Source organism: Polypterus senegalus, chromosome 17 (assembly GCF_016835505.1).
Source record: "Polypterus senegalus isolate Bchr_013 chromosome 17, ASM1683550v1, whole genome shotgun sequence".
Taxonomy (NCBI): Eukaryota; Metazoa; Chordata; class Cladistia; order Polypteriformes; family Polypteridae; genus Polypterus; species Polypterus senegalus.
Window position 1 is genome coordinate 76,223,039 of NC_053170.1, and position 21,655 is coordinate 76,244,693.

General features: G+C 37.8%; 1 protein-coding gene across 1 annotated transcript in view; it reads left to right on the top strand.

The window, feature by feature from the left end:
• The window catches only part of LOC120518113 (importin subunit alpha-7), a 313,398-nt gene that overhangs the window by 66,145 nt on the left and 225,598 nt on the right, over window positions 1-21,655 (top strand). The window contains exon 3 of the mRNA XM_039740716.1: window positions 11,334-11,429. Coding sequence (XP_039596650.1) covers window positions 11,334-11,429 — 96 coding nt within the window. The remainder of the gene's footprint in view (window positions 1-11,333; window positions 11,430-21,655) is intronic.

A 21,655-nucleotide genomic window follows, 5' to 3' on the forward strand; every position in this document is an offset into this window, starting at 1 on the left:
ATGCGTTCCCGTGATAAAGTAGACAATGTCTGCTGTCCTTTGGACATTTTAGATGTTGCCTTCCACAATTTCCAATTTGACAACAGATGTGGAAAAATGTTTTGCCCTGTAAGTTCCTATGGAAGGTAATGAATTCAGTGGAATTTGGGGGGAGTTATATTTATTTGGTCGAAATATATTTCCCTCCTGTAGTCAGTGTCTTTTGTCTACTGGGTTCTCAAATTAGTAAAGGTGATAGAGGAGAAAGAGGGCTTCCTTGTTTAATACTTAATAACTTACTTGCGCCTTTCACCATAGCTCTTCTCTCTTACAGACTTCAGTAACACCTCAGTTAGTAAATCCTCTCCAAACTCTTTTTTTTTTTTTATAGTTTCAACCCTAAATACAGTATGGCCCCAAAGCACTTTAATTTTGTTTTAAACTCCGCTTAATACATTACCTAAAAAATTATCTTACTACATTACCTAAAAACAGAATGTAAAGGTAAACCCATATGCTGTACAGTATTGTACTGCTATGTCTCCCGCAGTGCTAGAATGTAAAATACCAATGTTACCGCTATACATACTGTAATTCATGCAAGCACGTTTTCTTTGGTATGCTCTGTAGTTTTCTTTGTTATGAGTAAATACATAATTTTCATTTAATTAAAATACAGTAAAATGTACGGGTACTCACCAACGATGAATGATATTGATGACAATGATGAAGTAGCTGTGCAGTACAATGCACAGGATTTAAAACTCCTCAGGTGGCGCCTCTTCAGGCGCTTCAGGAGGAGTCGTATCTTTGTACGGGTCGTCTTCTGGTGGGGTTTTGTGCTGGCTTTTCTTTATATGTTTCAGGAACATTATGATAGGAAGTTGCTACACTGTCTCCTATAGCGAATTGCTAGTATAGTTTCCGTGCTTTCTCACGGATGACGTTATCGTCCAAGGGTATAGAGTATAGTCTTTGGAGTCAATATCTCTATAGAGTGCAAAGCTATATGGAATGCTTAGTTTCTTAATCCTTACTGTAGTCAATCAAATATTTTTTCAGTAATAAATATAATTTGCCCAGTGTGTCACAAAAAATGTAAAGGAATATCTTTAGAAACTAAAATGAAGATTGAATGTAAGAGAGAGGGGAAAAAAAAATACATACCAAAGTTACTGGGTTGTGCACCTGGAAAAGGCACACTGCAGATTGTGAAAAGGGAACTTTTATCAGAGAGCACATTATTTGTAAGCACTTCAGATGTGCATGTTTGCTGCTAAAGTCACATAGTCTTAGACTTGGCCTCAATTTTTCATAGCTATTGGCATGCACTGATGTTCTGCTTGCCTTGTAAATAAAGGGCTACAGGTAATTTGCTATATGTGAAGTACAGTAGTGTGTGTGTGTTTTTTTTTATTTTTAAATCTGCCTTTAAAGCTAGAAGAAAAACCTGCATGTCAGAGTCGGCTGAACCCTCACCCTATTGGTGAGCATCTAATTTGGATCAGGGTTGATTTGATTGCCAGTGTTTTGTCCAGTACAAAAAGTGGAGTGGTTCATTCCTCAAATGTTGCCAATCAATCTTTCCTATGTTGTGTGGATCTTGAGATAAATCAATTTAAATGTGAAAGCTTCAGGTTTTGCCTTTGTCACCTATAAGATCACCTTACAAAAGTTACAAAATCAAAATGGCTATTTTTTTCCCTCCAGTTGGAGTTCTGCTTTCTTCAGGTTCTGCACTTTAATATATTGTATAAGTACAGTATATGTGTACCATATTTGATTGTGGGCGTGGTATTTTTATTGTGAAAAGCTGTGTTAGCTTATCACCAGATGTAATGGACCCAAGTCTTTCAAAAAAAATTCCAATTTTGACTCAAAAGTCCACAGAACATTGTCCCAGATGTTTTTTACCATGCACCTCTCTTATGGTAGAGTCAGAAGTATTAACTACTGTTTTTTTTTTTTGTTTTTTTTTTCCCCAAAATGGATCAAATCAGACTGTATACATCTAAACTTAGTTGAAGATGCAGTGCTGAGAAACATCATTAAACAAAGTCTGATAGTTCTTACACATCACTTTCACATGACACAGCTACTTCTGAAGGATTTATATGAAAGGCAAAAGTCTTCATAGTTTGAATAGCTAAGACGTTGTACAGCAGTGGCATTTACAGGGAACTACTGGACATCGCTGAATCACCTTGGTTAAGCTTGCCATTAATCACATGTCACTTGAAAAAGTAAATTTTTTGACAGCCCTGGTGTGGGTATGTGTATGTATGTGTAACTACTGTATGTAAGAGTCCTGCCAGCAATTCAAAAAATGACTGCCATGAGGTAGGGCTGGGTGATTTAATTTAGTTTTTGTTTTAAATCTATTTGATAAATGCTTAAATCGAAAAATCTGGTCTAATCTGATGCTTCCTCTGTCACAAGTCCTTCTAAAAAGCAGCTGTAATTCTCTTAGTTACCACAACTGGATGTTGGCATTATTTCCCAGAGACCTCCGGGTCTGCACATGTACAGAAACCTACGTGTCAGACAAACACTGAAGAGAAATGGCTGCTACTAATGAGCACACATATATGGCTGAGGAATACACAATCATACCAAAACAAGGGCATGTTACTTCAGTCATATGGACATGATTTGGTTTTGCAAGGTCAGACATGCAACTGACCACTGTGTGGTGCAAGGCTTGTGTAGAAGCTGTTAAAAAGTAGTAGCACTACAAACCTGTTCTAGCATCTGAAACAAAGGCATTCAGTGGAATTGGAGCAGTGTGTTTCCTCCCGAAATTCCAATGCCAGTTGTAGACGCATTCCTATAACTAATGTTGGAACACAGCCAACTTTAGCTGCCTCGTTTTCCAGTGTCACATCATATGACAAAACAGGGTGAAGGTGGAAAGACATTACAGATGCGGTGGAATTTTATATCGGTAAAGGCATGGTGCCCATTTATATTGTAAAAAAGTCTAGGTTTGTTAGAATGCTGAAAGTAATAGAACCTAAGTATAGAATACCGAGCTGCAAATATTTTACAGAGGTGGCATTACCCCGTTTGTACAATGAAACATGGTGTGCAGTTGGAATAAGCATTGTTTTACTCTGAAACAACAGATCTTTATTTGAGCAGAACCATGAAGCCTTACATGAGCCTTACAGGTCATTTAATTGACAAGAAATGACCACTGAAAAGCATCTGCCTCCAGGTGTCCTACTTCCCCGATGACCATACTCCCCTTCAGTGCTTTGGACATAGGCTGCACAATGCCATGGGTATGTAAGTGGGTTATATCGCCTATTGGACCTATTGCCTGTCTCAATTAATACTTGAACCACCTGTGTTCAGAACACCGGGACCACCTTTAACAGTCGGCAGTACGTATCACACTTTTCATTTTTGTTAATGGGCCATCGCATTAGCATACTGCTCACTCATCCATCAAGAAAACAATGAGACAGTCAGTAATCCTCACAGTAGCAGAGTTGCTGTCATGCCAAAAACACCGTAAAACATATAATACAGCTGTGTGTGTCACAAATTTTAGTGCTCATTTAAGTATTGGTTTCGGTAATCCCACACGGTAATAAATTAAAAGCCCATGTTTAACATGAATACCAAAAGAACTGATCAGTTTAATCACTATTATATGATATGGGTGGTCTTATTATTTTGAAAAGATATAAAACGTGTCATGTTTTTCTTTTCATTTTATATTTTTCGGAGCAACAATGCAAATGGAATGACAAGCCTCATCAGTTGTAAAGCAGTGCATTTTACAGTTCATTTCAAATAAAAAGCAGAGTTGCCAACTTTGTTCAGCTGTCTGGACTGAAGTCTGCACACACATTTTCATGTATGTAACAGTTTGATTGCCTTGTAAATAGTCTGTAGGGTTTGCAAAATTCCCCAACGCTTTTGATGTAGCTGATATTAGGATTATAATAGAATAATATCGATTTGCCATAAGATTTTTTGCATGAGAGTCTGAAAGGCAGAGTGTCACGCCAGATGCATGAGAGATGGCAACCCTGAAAACGTATGTTTTTTGCTTCATTTAAGTTGATTTGTATAAAAAATATTACTTTGTACAGTTGTTAAAGCATATACTTTGACAAACATGAAATCACCAATAAACTTTGTCCATTTATGCAACATTTTATGAAATAATACTGCGTTTGAAAATTTTTCAGCTGTACAATTTCAGGACAGAGCAGGCACTCTGTTAGGAACATTACTGCTTTTTGGTTTAGGGTCTTATGTTTCCTGCCGTTATTAATTAACACTAACTGTACATTAGCACAAATAAAAGAGCTGAAGAAATTTGAAACTTTAAATAAATCTGAGACAAAAAACAACGGGTAATTCATTGTATAGCTGTTTCACATATTCTGTGCCATTATTTTGTTTGGATCAAAGACAGCCTCAGACACAGGTTAGTCACTTGGTGCTGTTCTTGTTATTCTTCTGCACTTTAACGATTGAAGAATGTTTAATATTGTGTTACTGTTGCACTGCTACACAATGTTGGGGGATAAAGCACACTGAAGACCTTTCTTATTTATAATTTATGTTGTTACTGCCTGCCCATGGTGCTTTATTTTATGTTAATGTATTTCAGTTTATTTGTTAAATTATATTTCTGTATTTTGCTTTATTTTATATTTATTATTTAACATTTATATTTAATTTTTATAACACCCCTGAAGTGTACCTTTTTTGTTATTGTTGTTTTCATATAGTTTCAAAGTAAAAAACTATTTTTGAGTTCTGTTTTGTCTTGGATTCATGTAAAAAAATCGAATAAAATTGAAAATCATCCATAACACTGAATAAATTGAGATTTTTTTTTGCCCATATCGCCCAGCCCTACCATGAGGCTTTAGTGTACTGTTTAGAATGTGCGTGCTAAGTATACCTGAAGTAATTATTTAACAATATGTTGGACATGTGGACTTTACAACATTTTGAGATTTTTGTCTTTCTTCAATGGACATTTTTTCACATTGTTTGCTGTTGTATAGCATTGTTTGCCATACTACGTGAAAGCATGAGATTAAAAGTTTTTTTCTTGGCTACCACTACAGACTACATCTATTAACATTTTATAAAAATAATTTGGGGTGAAATAATAGTAACCTGTCTAGGCTTACTGAATAAATCAACTATACACAAGATTATTTAATTTTCATTATTTAGTGAAAGTAGTGAAATGCATGTATAAACAGAAGTGCAATTTTTGTTTTTTTGCTCAAATGCGCGGAGAGAAGCAATAACAGCATTTTTTTTTTTAATAAACAAACATACATTGCATTGCACAGCCAATTCAAAGTTAGTGCCATAGCAAATCTTTATTGGAAATGCCCTGGACCCTGAATATCAACAAAGCATGCTGTACTACCTGACAGCTGCATTTATTGGCAAATATACAAGGGGGAAAAAATATATTTGGTGCCGCCTGTTCTCTGAAGCATATGAGCTTTTATGCCACATTAATACAGTGTACCAAATACCAAAAAATGATATGAAATAACTTTTAGGTGAGTTTTGGCGCAGTGGTAGTGCTGCTGCCTCGCAGTAAGGAGATCTGGGTTTGCTTCCTGGGTCCTCCCTGCTTGAAGTTTGCATGTGCTCCCTGTGTCTGCATGTGTTTCCTCCGGGTGCACTGGTTTTCCTCCCACAGTCCAAAGACATGCAGGTTAGGTGCATTGGCGATCCTAAATTGTCCCTAGTGCGTGTTTGTGCCCTGCGGTGGCTGGCGCCCTGCCCGGGAATTGTTCCTGCCTTGTGCCATGTGTTGGCTGAGATTGGCTCCAGCAGAATTCTCTGACTTGTAATGTCTGCTGCATTTGCCAGTTCGCTTGAAGCAGGACATGCTGAAGCTACAGCAGCTTGGTGAAAATTTGTGGTTTTATCTTCTACTAGTGATGAATGTTTGAAGTTGTCCGAGTTCAATAAATGTGTTAAGCACAACAAAACCCTCAATATTTGTGGCTAAATTCTGTAAATTTGTAGTAATAAGAACAATTTATTAAACCAAAACCAAATGCTTTTCTGCTGTTTGTCACATTTTAGCTACAAACCCCCATGGAATTTACTGGTAGCCACTGTGAGACCACTATATATTTTAAACACTGGTTATGTATGAATTCGGAGGAAAAATAATCCACAAGTTACCCAAAACTTCAAAAAGGATTTTTTTTATTTGGCATCTGTTACTTACTCCAATTGATGCTAGTAATAGCTGGGAAATATTTTTAATCTTGAACTTTAATGGAGGAAAGAAAAAAAACACAATTTCTGATGCAATGAGCTTGAAAAGGAACAAAACTGACAACTAAATAGCACCAAATCTCAAAATATCCATTAACATAAATTACTTGTGTCACATAATGCCAATAATAAGTATCTAGTCATGTACTCGTAACATTGAAGTGGCTTTTCTTTTGTAGTCAGGGGTGGCCCTTTCAGCTATTAGTACAGGAGTCCGTTGTAGAACTTTGATTCCTGGTACAAAGAGAATTGTCTACATCTTAACATCAACAAAACCAGAGAACTGGTTATTGACTTTTGCCATACCAAAAGAGGCTCTATTTTCTGGTCATCATTCAGGGAGTGGATGTAGAGGTGATCCACTCTTACAAGTATGTGGGGGACTACATCAATGACAGTTTGGACTGGTCTCAGAACACAGGAACTATATAAGACGGGGCAGAGCAGGCTCTTTTTTATTACAAGACTGTGTTCCTTAAATGTGGGAAGTAGAATTCTGAATATACTTGTATTCTACAACTGTGATGGCTAGTGCAATTTTCTGTGCTTAGAGTACTGGAGTGGTAACATCACTTCGAGAGGCCCACTGGAGCAGCAAGCTAATTAAAAGGGCAGCACAGTTATGGGACACACTGTTGACCCTCTGGAGTTAGGCGCAAAGGGGAGAATTACAAAACTGAGTGCCATTATGAACAGTGCTGTACATCCTCTATCTGACACTAACACTGAGTACTTTGAGCCAACAAATTATTCAGCAAAAGTCTGTTAAAAAACGCTATTGGGGTTCCTTTGTGCCAGCAGCAATATGCCTGTATAATGCACACTGTGACTGCCAAGTCGGAAATATTCTCTTTTTAATTTTCTTGCTTCTTAGTTATTGTGGTATGTCTTCAGCCAATTTTTCTGCTGGGGATATTAAAAGTCTGTCTATTAGGAGTGTGACGAGATCTCGTGGTATGAGATCTCGCGAGATCAGATTTGTCTGGCGAGATGCGTCTGGTCTCGCGAGAACGTGACGATATTCTTTGCGTTATTGGCATGATGGAGTGTGAGGAAGAAGTAAGGATAGAAGATGCGCCTGCGACATTTAAATCATTGGTGTGGCAACATTTTGGATTCCTTGTGGAAATAAGAAATGGCGAAAAAATGACAGACAAGACAAAGACAATTTGCAAACACTGTAAGAAATTAATACCGTACACCTCTGCTAACACAAGCACTATGCAAAAGCATTTAGAAAACAACCACAGCTCGTTACTAAAAGCTGCGCCTGTGAAGAAAATGGAAAGCAATTCAGTTCGCATAAAAGGGCAAACAACCATAACAAATGCCTTTGCAGCTAAACTTCCACCATCCAATGCAAGAGCCACGGCAATAACAAGAGACATCGGCGTTTTCATTGCAGCCGATATGAGACCATTTTCTGTGGTGGAAAATCTGGGATTTCGGCGACTCATCCACACACTGGAACCAAAGTATGCCATCCCGCCACGCGCACATTTTACTCGCACGGTGGTCCCGACCCTGTACAATGAGTACAAGGTAAACGTTGTACAGGCTCTGACAGAGGCAGAAACCATCGCCATAACTACTGACGGTTGGAGTTCTAGGTGTACACAGAGCTATATCACAATTACAGCCCACATTATCAACAGTAATTGGGAAATGGTACATTTTGTACTGCAGACGCCCACTTTTTGAATCACACAGGGGCAAACGTCGCTGAAGTTTTACTAGAAGCTATCACACAGTGGGGTCTTAAAAAGCCAAACCATTGCATCGCTATTGTAACAGACAATGCGCGTAATATGGATGTGGCTGTGTGCGAGGCAGGATTTGAGCCGCACATCAAATGCTTCACGACACAATAAATCTAGCTACACAGGCTGGCTTCGTGTTGCGCTGTGTCGCTTGTTTGCTCGGGCGGGTGAGACGGTAACTGCTTTTTCATCGGAGTTCGACAGCTGCCGCGGTACTGACGCCTAAGCAGAAGCTGCTACAACTGCCACCGCACAAATTAATAATGGACGTCACCACGCCGATGGAATTCATCATTGGATATGCTGGTTCGTTACCTGGAACAGCAGGATGCTATAGCAGCAGCGCTCACCAGCCCAGAAATAAGACAAAATGCCCGAAACATTGACACACTGGATACCTGCAACATTGTCAATGCTGAATTTCTTGTGAAACTGCTGAATCCTTTAAAGACAGCTACCACTGTCTTGTGTGAAGAGAAGAGGCCCAAGGTGTCTCTCATCGTGCCACTGAAGAACATGATAGAACAAAACATGGCACCAAATGACAGTGATTCCCCCACTGTGGCCGACACAAAGAGAGCAATTCTCAGTAGTATTTCAGGCAGATACAGTGGGGATGTATACAACTACCTGCTGGAGAGCACTGCACTGGACCCAAGATTCCACACTCTACCGCAGCTAGACTGCAATCGACGTGAGGCAGTCTTTCAGAGGATACAGAAAAGGGTGGAACAGTTGCAGCAAAACCAGGTATCATTGACTTGATTTTTTTTTCCCCTAGAAGATTTATGTTTCCAGTACTAAATTTTAATTGATTTAATAGGTTCATGCTGTATTTGTGTGTGTGTGTGTGTGTGTGTGTGTGTGTGTGTGTGTGTGTGTGTGTGTGTGTGTTGTAAACATGAGAGCATCAGAGTGAGTATATTTGTGTTAAAAGAGAGAGGGGGGCTGCTTGCTAATGTTAAAGCCAGTGTTTCTGCTGCTTGAAGCCCACAGATGAGAAGAGTATGGAGCACAAGGAAGAGGCATCAGTTCATTGTTCCACACATGGGGGTGAGGGGGCTCTTGAAGCTGAAGGCAGAGCTGAGTCAGAAGAGGAACCTGCTTCCAAGAAGACAGCACTTGAGGATCTGCTAGGGGACTCTTTCTCGAAGACAGAATAGCCCAGCAAAGGAATTGAGAGGGAAACTGAACTTTACAGAAGAACGGCATCTATCCCACTTAGTTGCTGCCCTCTGACATGGTGGAGAGAAAACAGCTCCAAATATCCTTTGCTGTCTCCACTTGTCAAAGAATATCTTTCCATTCCTGACCTCTGTTCCAAGTGAGCGTGTCTTTTCAACTGCAGGAGACATAGTCACTGCCCAGAGGTCACAATTGCTGCCAGAAAATGTAGACATGCTTATATTCTTAAAAAAGAACATGACCATATCTTAGGCTGTTCTGTATAGGTCATTACCTAGGTCTTAGCTCTTTTTCCATGCTTAAGAAAATTTTGTTCATTGTTTTGCACTCTTGAGTTTTAAGACAGCACTACTTTGATAGTTACACTAATTATGGTTAATTGCACGTAAAGGGATATTTGTGTTGTTTATTATTTATTTTTATTTATACTATTTAATTTTATTGTGCAATTAATTGCCTATAAGTTTGTGGCAAAATATTTTGCAGTGTTTACATGTTATTACTGCATATCATTCATCAAAATAGAAGTTTTATTTCAAAAAGTTGATTTCAAAATGGACATGCATTTTTTGCATTTTGTGTTTTTCAGTTAAATAAAAGGCTATTTTTGCTATATATTTAAACATTAAGGTTTCTTTAAAAAAAGTCTCTAAAAGTCTTGTCTCGTTCTCGTGAACCCAGTCTCGTGGGAAAAGCATCTCGTCACACCCCTACTGTCTGTCTAGCTATCCTTATCTAATCTATCACAACATTAGACTACATCTCTCTCTGGTAGCATTTAATGTACCTGCACAACTCTGAACACATGACACAAACAATTACTACTTAGTCCATTGTAAGCTGTAACTCAATGGTAGAGTAATTTAGGTGGCAGCTAATGGTCCATAGTCAGAAAAGCTGAGACTTTGTTGATCTTTTATCTTCTAACCATCTTGCCCTCAATTTCTTGTGATCTCCTGTGTTAAGCTATTCTAGGAATTTCATTAGAAATGCAGTGCTTTATGTGCCTTAGTTAGTGGACTACTTCCAATTCAGTCCTTTACAAAGATGCTGGTATTGTAAATATGGTTGTTTCTTTTATCCTTTCTTTATGTTCCATATTGGATGTTTTCCTCCATCATAGATCATTTTATTCACATTTACCCCGACAAACTATTATTAATTGGACAATACTTCTTAGGCATTCCTTTAGCATAACTAAAATCTCATGCCTCTCTTTTGGTAGCCAGAAAGTTTATTGCATGAGCACTTGTCCTCAAACTTGTGTCATTGTGGTCTGCTTTGTACTATTTTCATGGTAGGCTTATATGCTTCACTAATTATGTTTGGTTATATCTGGATCACTTCCCTCTTTTGAATTATATTTACACCTGCTATGCAGAAATGCCTAGTTATACACAAAAACCAGGCAAAATAATAAATCTTAGGTATTCTGCTTCACTGCATCTGTGCTTGTATAGAACTTTTATGTCAGTCTCTTTAGCTAAGCATGTTATTTTTACCTCTCCTTGGTTAACACTGAACTTTCATTCTGTATTAAATTAGCCACATTTGATGATGCAAACTTCTTTTAGAAATCTACACTTTAAACAAATATCAAATGAGCAACAAAATTAAAACATACTCCTTTGCTTGTTCTACTGAGTCTTCTGGTAGCATCCTTCCAGAGTGAAAATAGTAGGCAAGCTGTCATAAGGAATATTTTCCAACTAATCATAGAGAACCTGTAATATCTTTCTAGGTCATATAATATAATCCCTACAGTAGGTCCAGTATTGGTACTGGCTGTTCTTCCAGTAGACCATACCTGCTACAGCCTACGTTCCAAACCGTAGCCCAAAACAAACAAGCTAGATTTTCAGACCACCTCCACTGACTCCTGTCATTTTGGAGGAGTATCAGTTCCTCCACAAGGATGTGCTCCTTGTCAAGTAAGCCCAGTAACCCTTTTCTGGAAACTCATTTCAGGTGCTTATGCTTGTGATATTATTTTGGTAGAACTAAACAGGTCTTAATTTTAGCTGTTAAAACATATGAAAATATTTAGGAACCCTGATAATTTAAATGTTAATTACTTTTTATTGAGTATTTTGATGGTGCTAACAGGGCTTTTCTGTTTCTTTTTAGTTATTCAAGAGGCGAAATGTAGAAATGATAAATGATGTTGGTGCCATGTTGGACCGCCCCTTGATGGATTCATTTGTTAGTTCAACCACATGTGGGGTAAGTACTTGTGTCTTTCCTGTTAATTATAAAGTAGTACAAGAGAAAGTCACCTAGGTCTATAGTAAATGTGATTGTTGAACATTCACCATTCTCCGTAATCTCTTTTAATTATTATTTTATTATAGCTGCCAATTTGAGTTAGTAATAGATATTTCAAAGTAGAAACACGTACATTTCCAAATGAGATACATGACTTTAACAATGAGACCCTACACATACTGTTTTCTCATTAAATTATGTTCTAAACATTTACTAGGTCTTGCCATTAATTTAAGGAAAAAAAAGTTTTTTTGAGGTAGATTTTGTGGTGATCCTGTGTTTTGTGCCCCCCTCCCTTTCTCCTGGTATTTATTTTAATATTTTTCTTTGGCTATCCAATGTTCATTACTGCTTACTGTGGATTTATGTTTAACAAAATATTAAACACTGCTCAAGGAGGTCACTCGGTGCTTTTGTTTTGTTTTTGACCACATGAAGGGCATGTATAAATATTCCAGCTGTCAGACAAATAACAGATATCACACCACTTAAGAGAACATCTTAGTACTGATCAAGCTTTCTACCTTTGCTCTCCTTCTAGATATCAGTTTAACTTGCATAATATCTGTCAGTTTTTAAATTTAAAGTCTGTGCTTAAAATATGTGAACACATTATTTTCCTTATTTAAGCTGTCCTAGGTGAGTTGCCTTCTAAAATCATTCAGTCCACAGGCAAATGATAATTTCAGTTGATCACTGTCTGTCATAAAATAGGTCCAATTATTTGTGGTGACACATCCATTTCAAGGTAGTTCAAGAACCTCCATAGATCCTGAGAAGCAAAAAAGGTAAAGTCTTAAAAACAAACAACTAGAACAGTTACTCCAGTTTTAAAGTTCAATTTTTGGAATGCAATATAAATAGCATCAGCACTAGCTTAGAGGAGAGCAAGTTACTGTTAGCAGTAAAAGTAATGACACCTGAAAAACCAGAGAGGACCGGCAAAGACCATTTTTTTTTTATAAATCAAGGTACAGTAGGTAAGTCTTTTGAGAGTATGAGTGCCTTGATGCTCCTACACTACTTTTATTTGTCTTAGGAATTTTAATTAGGCCTACATCTTAATTACAATGAATATATGTAAGATAAAGGGTATATACATTTCTCTGTTTGCCATCTGATTTGGGTAGTCACCTACCAGGTAACATTTGTGGTTGGTCAGCTAGTTGGCAAACATCCACCACACCATATCAGCTGCGAGAGTAGATCATAGACTTGCCATGCAACATGTTTTTCGTTCTAATTGGGGCTCATCAGGTCTATGTACTATTGCTGCTTTCTTGCAGGAATCAAACCTTGATTATTTGCACCCCCAGAAATTTTTATAAACAAAGTGTAACTAAAGCATTTTCTCCCCATTTATAGCTTACTTTTTCAAGTTGAGTTTATGAACTGTAAAGCAAAAATCAATGACTTCCTGTTTCTTTATCTTAGGGTGGATGGCATCATAGACTCCATAAAATACCAGGAGATTTTAAATTTAAATCTGGCTACCTCTGCCAAGAACCAAAAAGTGTGTATTTGGGGAAACTTCTAGACAAACAATGATTCAAAACATATGTCAAACACAAAAATAGTTAAATTAATACAAAATCAAGCTTTTGCTGTAGGAATTTTGATTGCTAATGATCAATCACCCAGGATGATGCCATAATAGTATGGGATTTAAAAAAGAAATTTTTAACTTTAGTTAATTTTGCCTTTGGCAATATATTACAGGAATTTCAGTACAATACAATTTATTTTTTGTATAGCCCAAAATCACACAAGAAGTGCCACAATGGGCTTTAACAGGCCCTGCCTCTTGACAGACCCCCAGCCTTTTAAGAAGAGAAGAAACAACTCCCAACAAAAACCCTTGTTAAGAAAAAATGGAAGACAGTTTAAAGAGAGATCCCATTCCAGGTAGGTTGGGTGTGCAGTTATGAAGTTATGAAGAATATTTCGGACAAAGTTAAATAAATTCGCAAATAAAAGTATAAATAAAAGCAAATTTTGTCCGAAATATTCCTCCATATGCAGTGGGGGTCAATACAATACAATACACAGAACAGAACAAATCCTCAAAGTATCAAAAATAAAAATTTTAGTAGTACGGAGTAGAATTTAACAGTAGATTTATATCACATAATATGATTTGGATTTGTTTAGAGTCGTGGAGACCTCATTCATCAAGCTGCCTCCCCCATTTGGCCATTCCACGGCTGAAATAGCGCTAATCAGATGAAAGGACCCCTCTTTCCCATGATTCCTGCGATCCTTCATCAGGGATGACTTTACCTTAGGCAGGCAAAACAACTTGGCAGGTGGGCCGTGGCACCAAGTGCCACATTTGAGTATTAGAGAAGAGAAACGGAATAGGTGAAGGTTAGTATCAAATTATAACTATCATGTTACTTATGTTTTAGTGCTAATGACTAACAACAGAGATGCAGTCTGTACAGTTAATCAGCAGCTCTAGTCAGCATATGCTAAACTGAAATAGTGAGTCTTCAGCCAGGATTTAAAAGCTGAGACCGAAGGCGCACCTCTTATAGTAGCAGACAGACCATTCCACATTTTAGGGGCCCTGTAACTAAAAGCTTCACCTCCAACTGTTATTTTATTAATTCTTGGAATCCTAAGCAGACCGGGATCTTGAGGTCTTAATGTGCACTCTGGTTTATAAGTCATGATAAGTTCAGACAAGTTAGCTGGACCTTGGCCATTTAATGCTTTATATGTTAAAAGGAGGATTTTGAAATCTGCCCTAAACTTAACCAGGAGCCAGTGTAAGGATTTAAGAACTGGAATTATGTGTTCGTATTTTCTTGTTCTTGTAATAATTCTTGCAGCAGCATTTTGGATTAACTGGAGGCTGTATAAAGAACAGTTTGAACATTCAGTGAACACCACATTGCAGTAGTCAATCCTACTAGAAATAAATGCATGAATTAATTTCTCAGAATCCTGTTTATTTAGAAAGCACCTTAATTTCCCAACATTTTTAAGATGGAAGAAACATGATTTGGACAACTTTGTAATATGTGCTTTAAATGACATGCTAGAGTCAAAGATAACTCCTAGATTGCGGGCTGATTCAGTAAAATTAATGGTGATTCCAACTGAGTTAAATGAGAGAATATTGTTGTGATCAGCGTCATTCCCTCCAACAATTAACATCTTGTTTTATCTGTGTTTAAAGACAAGTAGTTCTCATCCATCCACTCCTTTAATTCACTAACACAACTAATTAAAGACAACATCAGAGAAACTTCATTTGATCTAAATGAAAGGTATAACTGGGTGTCATCTGCATACGAGTGAAAATTAACATTATGTTTCCTAATGATAGATCCCAGTGGAAGCATGTAAAGTGAAAATAGTAAAGGTCCCAGTACTGAGCCCTGCGGGACACCATATCTCACTTCTGTGTATAATGATGGAGTACTGTCAGCACATTTCTGTACATATTGGAATCGATTTGATAAATAAGAAATAAACCAAGCAAGCACAGTGCCTGTAAGCCCAACATCATTTTCTAGCCTGTGCAGTAAAATAGAATGGTCAATGGTGTCAAATGCTGCACTTAAGTGTAACAACATAATTTACAGTGGAGTTTCCTTCATCAGAGGATATCAGAATGTCATTTACAACCCGCGTTAGTGCCATTTCTGTACTATGACCAGTGTGGAAACCAGACTGTATGTGTAGGTGTGACTGAAGCTGATTGAAGACTACTTTTTCTAGTATTTTAGAGAGAAAGGGTAAATTTGAAATAGGCCTATAATTATTTAGTATGTGTGGGTCTAGGTCTGAATTTTTAAGTAATGGTTTAATGACCGACACTTTTAGTGCATCAGGTACTGTGCCATGCAATAATGAACTATTAATAATGTTTAGAATAGGCACTGCAAGAACATCCATTGCACTTTTTTTTTTTTTTACTAGTTTTGTTGGCACTGGATCTAGGGAACAAGTAGTGGGCTTCATTTTAGAAATTAAAGTTAAGACTTCCTGCTCAGTTACAGGATTAAAATTACTAAAGTGCTGAATGCAATGTGAGACAGGGTCTGCTAAGCTAGTATTTGGTTTGTACTGTGCTGAGATCTGAGATCTTTTTAAATTTTCTCATTGAAGAAGTTCATAAAGTCTGTACTGCTAATATCTGTTGGTATTTTCCACTGTAGATCTGAATTTCCATTTGTTAATTTAGCCACTATTCTAAACAGTACCCAAGGATTTTTATTATTGCTATCTATTATCGTAGAATCGTATTCTTTGTTTTTTTAACACTCTCTGTCCATGCAATTTGAAAGACATGTAGTTTAGTTGTAAGTACCTTATTCAAAGCTAGTTCCAAGGAGATACCTTTTGAGTGCATTGTAGAAAAGCTTACCATTGACACTGTGTTGTCTGGGATTAGCAATGACCTCTGTGATGAGATGCTTTGGAGCAATATAGACTTGCTGTTGGAGTTGACCTGCAGATTGGAAGGGACTTGAGCCTTTTGAGGCAGAGAGGCTTATCTCATCTGGCTCCTGCCCCTCTCCAGGTGTTGCTGATCAAGCAGAAAATGTCCCATATTCCAAAAAAAAAAGAGTTTATCTTCAGGGCACAAGCACACGGGTTACAACTGGCAAATATCCTACTCTGTCTTTCTTCTTCAATTTAAAAGAAAGTCTTCCTCATCAAGCAGGTTCAGTGGCTTGAAAGCAGCCTCCCATGTAATTTACTGCCTGCCCATATAAGGCCGTCCGTCAGCGGCAATCCAATAGAAACACTGCCGCTAAATATTCACGGGTGAAGGACTGTGCTTATGCAGAGGAAGATGAAATGGTCAGGGTGGTGGTTGGCACAAACTCAGCGAAACTGCGAGAGGAACTTTTAAGTGCTGGGTCTTAGCTAACATTAAATACAGCCGTGGATATCGCACAAGATGGCACCTGCACAGCTGGGAACCTTCGATGCATGTACACCGAGCGGCTCATGTGAACTGACGCAGTGCACAGACAAAAAGCAACAGTTCCAAAGAGTGCTGAACAAAACCGAATTACACAATTGAGAAGGCAGCAAAAATATGAAGCGCCTGATACATGCAAGCATATTCATAAGTGCAGCTACTGCGGAAACAAAGCACACGGTGGAAAAAGTCAATATCCCGCTAAAGGAAGACAGTGTAAAAAAAACCCGGGCATGCTGTGTGTCATGTCTCAGGTAAAGAGGAAGACGAGCTGTTTATTAATGCAGTAAGAAACGAATCGATGAATGAAACCTGTTATCTTTACAATGATTGACAAACACGGAATATAACTTGAACACAACACATCCTACAAATACAAAAAACCTGATTGAAAGAAATAATGATAATCAAATTCTTGATGATAGCAACACTCACAAAACAATCACTGTATATTGACAATCATGTTAAGTTATTTTTAAAATGTTCCCTTTTCTTTTTCATAACTTCTTTAACACACTACTTCTCCGCTGCTGAAACACGGGTGTGTATGTATGTGTGTGTGTATATATATATATATATATATATATATATATATATATATATATATATGTATATAATATATACATACACACACACACACACACCACGATCTACATACTCTTAAATAGACAAGCCACACGCCGTGGCACAATGGTAGAGGCTTTGCCTCTAGCGCTGACATCCGAGGTTCGATTCCCGAGAGGGGATGCACTGAGTATGTACCTGCGCTTGCCGATTCATTTTACCTTCACATCCCCTTGGTTTGAGACGTATGAAAAAATATGCGGTTAACGCAGAATCATGTTACGTTATTTTTAAAATGTTTCCTTTTCTTAGCACAAGCACTGCTGAGAAGCTTTGATGCATGTACTCCATAACGCGTTAAAAAAATAACGCATTTAATCACACTTTCAATTCCAAGCAAAGGTGAACTTTTGTCAATGCATGATTTCCTGGTACATTGATGCACACATCAGAGCTACAAAAATGTTAGAGTCGGAATAAAGCGCGTTCCTAAGACTGATCGGAGGCAAATTTCATTTCAAAAGACTATCCAACAGAAGCCTTGATAAAATCATGGTTTTGTGCACACTGAAAAGCAAGAAAAATTAGATGCATTACAGAAAGCGGACTTTGTGGCTCTTACTGGGGATCATTGGACTTCCGTCTCCGTTAGTAATTCTAATTACATCTAATTACAAAATGTTCAATGATCACACTGTTTTAGCCTAATGTACAAAATAATTTTGGCTAAGGTTACTCAGAGTTTAAAGATGAAGCTGGTCAAATTACCTTTTATGTTTCTGACTTATTTTTTTAAGAAGAAAAACTGCACTTTATGTTGAAATTTTGGTTATTATTATTTAAAGACAATACCATTCTGAAAATGTACTTAAAGTACTTAAAATACCACTTTATTTTTAAGTCTGCCCAATTTTAGCCAGGGATGATATTTTTGTTTCTGTTTTGAATTGAAATACAGTTTAAAAGCATTTTTTCAGAAATTAAGAGCTTGAGTTTACAATATTCATGTCCATGTCTATTATTTGATTCTGTCGCCACTAAAACCCTTTTAAATTAAAAAACATTTGCAATTTGGGGCAAATTTTCATGTGTGATTTACATATGATTAATCAAGATTGATTATTACACAGCCTCTAATTAATTAGATTAATTTTTTTAATCGAGTCCCACCCTAATATATATATATGTAGATATGTATATGTTTTATATATATATATATATATATATATATATATATATATATATACATACACATACATACAGGGAGTGCAGAATTATTAGGCAAGTTGTATTTTTGAGGAATAATTTTATTATTGAACAACAACCATGTTCTCAATGAACCCAAAAAACTCATTAATATCAAAGCTGAATATTTTGGAAGTAGTTTTAGTTTGTTTTAGTTTTAGCTATTTTAGGGGATATCTGTGTGTGCAGGTGACTATTACTGTGCATAATTATTAGGCAACTTAACAAAAAACAAATATATACCCATTTCAATTATTTATTTTTACCAGTGAAACCAATATAACATCTCCACATTCACAAATATACATTTCTGACATACAAAAACAAATCAGTGACCAATATAGCCACCTTTCTTTGCAAGGACACTCAAAAGCCTGCTATCCATGGATTCTGTCAGTGTTTTGATCTGTTCACCATCAACATTGCGTGCAGCAGCAACCACAGCCTCCCAGACACTGTTCAGAGAGGTGTACTGTTTTCCCTCCTTGTAAATCTCCCATTTGATGATGGACCACAGGTTCTCAATGGGGTTCAGATCAGGTGAACAAGGAGGCCATGTCATTAGTTGTTCTTCTTTTATACCCTTTCTTGCCAGCCACGCTGTGGAGTACTTGGACGCGTGTGATGGAGCATTGTCCTGCATGAAAATCATGTTTTTCTTGAAGGATGCAGACTTCTTCCTGTACCACTGCTTGAAGAAGGTGTCTTCCAGAAACTGGGAGTTGAGCTTGACTCCATCCTCAACCCGAAAAGGCCCCACAAGCTCATCTTTGATGATACCAGCCCAAACCAGTACTCCACCTCCACCTTGCTGGCGTCTGAGTCGGACTGGAGCTCTCTGCCCTTTACCAATCCAGCCACAGGCCCATCAAGACTCACTCTCATTTCATCAGTCCATAAAACCTTAGAAAAATCAGTCTTGAGATATTTCTTGGCCCAGTCTTGACGTTTCAGCTTGTGTGTCTTGTTCAGTGGTGGTCGTCTTTCAGCCTTTCTTACCTTGGCCATGTCTCTGAGTATTGCACACCTTGTGCTTTTGGGCACTCCAGTGATGTTGCAGCTCTGAAATATGGCCAAACTTGTGGCAAGTGGCATCTTGGCAGCTGCACGCTTGACTTTTCTCAGTTCATGGGCAGTTATTTTGCGCCTTGGTTTTTCCACACGCTTCTTGCGACCCTGTTGACTATTTTGAATGAAACGCTTTATTGTTCGATGATCACGCTTCAGAAGCTTTGCAATTTTAAGAGTGCTGCATCCCTCTGCAAGATATCGTACTATTTTTGACTTTTCTGAGCCTGTCAAGTCCTTCTTTTGACCCATTTTGCCAAAGGAAAGGAAGTTGCCTAATAATTATGCACACCTGATATAGGGTGTTGATGTCATTAGACCACACCCCTTCTCATTACAGAGATGCACATCACCTAATATGCTTAATTGGTAGTAGGCTTTCGAGCCTATACAGCTTGGAGTAAGACAACATGCATAAAGAGGATGATGTGGACAAAATACTCATTTGCCTAATAATTTTGCACTCCCTGTGTGTGTGTATGTATGTATATATATATATATATATATATATATATATATATATATATATATATATATATATATATATATATATATATATATATATATATATATATATATATATATATAAAATATACTGCTCAAAAGAATTAAAGGAGCACTTTTTTTTTTAATCAGAGTATAGCATAAAGTCAATGAAACTTATGGGATATTAATCTGGTCGGTTATGTAGCAGAGGGGGTTGTTAATCAGTTTCAGCTGCTGTGGTGTTAATGAAATTAACAACAGATGCACTAGAGGGGCAACAATCAGATGACCCCCAAAACAGGAATGGTTTAACAGGTGGAGGCCACTGACATTTTTCCCTCCTCATCTTTTCTGACTGTTTCTTCACTAGTTTTGCATTTGGCTACAGTCATTGTCACTACTGGTAGCATGAGGCGATACCTGGACCCTACAGAGGTTGCACAGGTAGTCCAACTTCTCCAGGATGGCACATCAATACATGTCATTGCCAGAAGGTTTCCTGTGTCTCCCTGCACAGTCTCAAGGGCATGGAGGAGATTCTAGGAGAGCTCCATAAAAGGTCCATAACCCATCAGCAGGACCAGTATCTGCCCCTTTGGGCAAGGAGGAACAGGATGAGCACTGCCAGAGCCCTACAAAATGACCTCCAGCAGGCCACTTGTGTGAATGTCTCTGATCAAACAACCAGAAAGACTTCATGAGGCATATCCATGGAGGGCCACACAGACCGCTACAGGCTTGACAAAGGCACCTTGGCTGCCATTAGGTATCAGGATAAAATCCTTGGACCCATTGTCAGATCCTATGCTGGTACAGTGGCTCCTGGTGCACGACAATTCCTGGTCTCATGTGGTGAGAGTATGCAGGCAGTTCCTGGAGGATGAAGGAATTGATACCATTGACTGGCCACCACACTTTCCTGACCTAAATCCAATAGAACACCTCTGGGACATTATGTTTTGGTCCATCCAATGCCACCAGGTTGCACCTCAGAATGTCCACGAGCTCAGTGATGCCCTGGTCCAGATCTGGGAGGAGATCCCCCACAACACCATCTGTCATCTCATTAGAAGCATGCACCGATGTTGTCAGGCATGTATACAAGAACGCAGGGGCCATACAAAGTGCTGCATACAATTTTGAGTTGCTGCAATTAAATTTTGGCAGAATGGACTAGGCTGCCACATAATTTTTTCACTCTGATTTTTAGGGCGTCTTTGAATTCAGGGCTCTGTAGGTTGAACATTTTCATTTCCATCAAACGATGTGGCATCCTTTCGTTCCTAACACATTACCCAGTCTATATCAGTATAGATATTCAGGAGAATTTCTTTTTCCCATTGAGATCTGATGTGTTTTCAAAGTGTTCCTTTAATTTTTTTGAGCAGTTTATATACACACACACACACACACACATATATATATATATATATATATATATATATATATATAATATACACACACTGTGTGCACAATTATTAGGCAAGTTGTATTTTTGAGGATTAATTTTAATATGGAACAAACACAGTGCTATCAGTCAATCCAAAATGTTAATAAACCTGAAACCTGAATGTTTCACAACAGAAATGTGAGTGTGAACATCATCAGGGGAATACATATGTGCGCACAATTATTAGGCAACTATTAGTGTGCAGATTTATTATGCAACTAAAGGAAAAATGAAAATTTTCCCATCTCACTTGTTTATTTTCATCTGTTATAGTGAGAATAATAAAGAAACACCTCAAAATTTACAAATAACCATCTCCGACATTTCAAAAAAAATAAATCAATCATTCAATGACCAATATAGCCACCCTTCTTTCCAATAACAGTCATAAGCCTTTCCATACATGTAGTCTTATCAGTTTCTTGATCT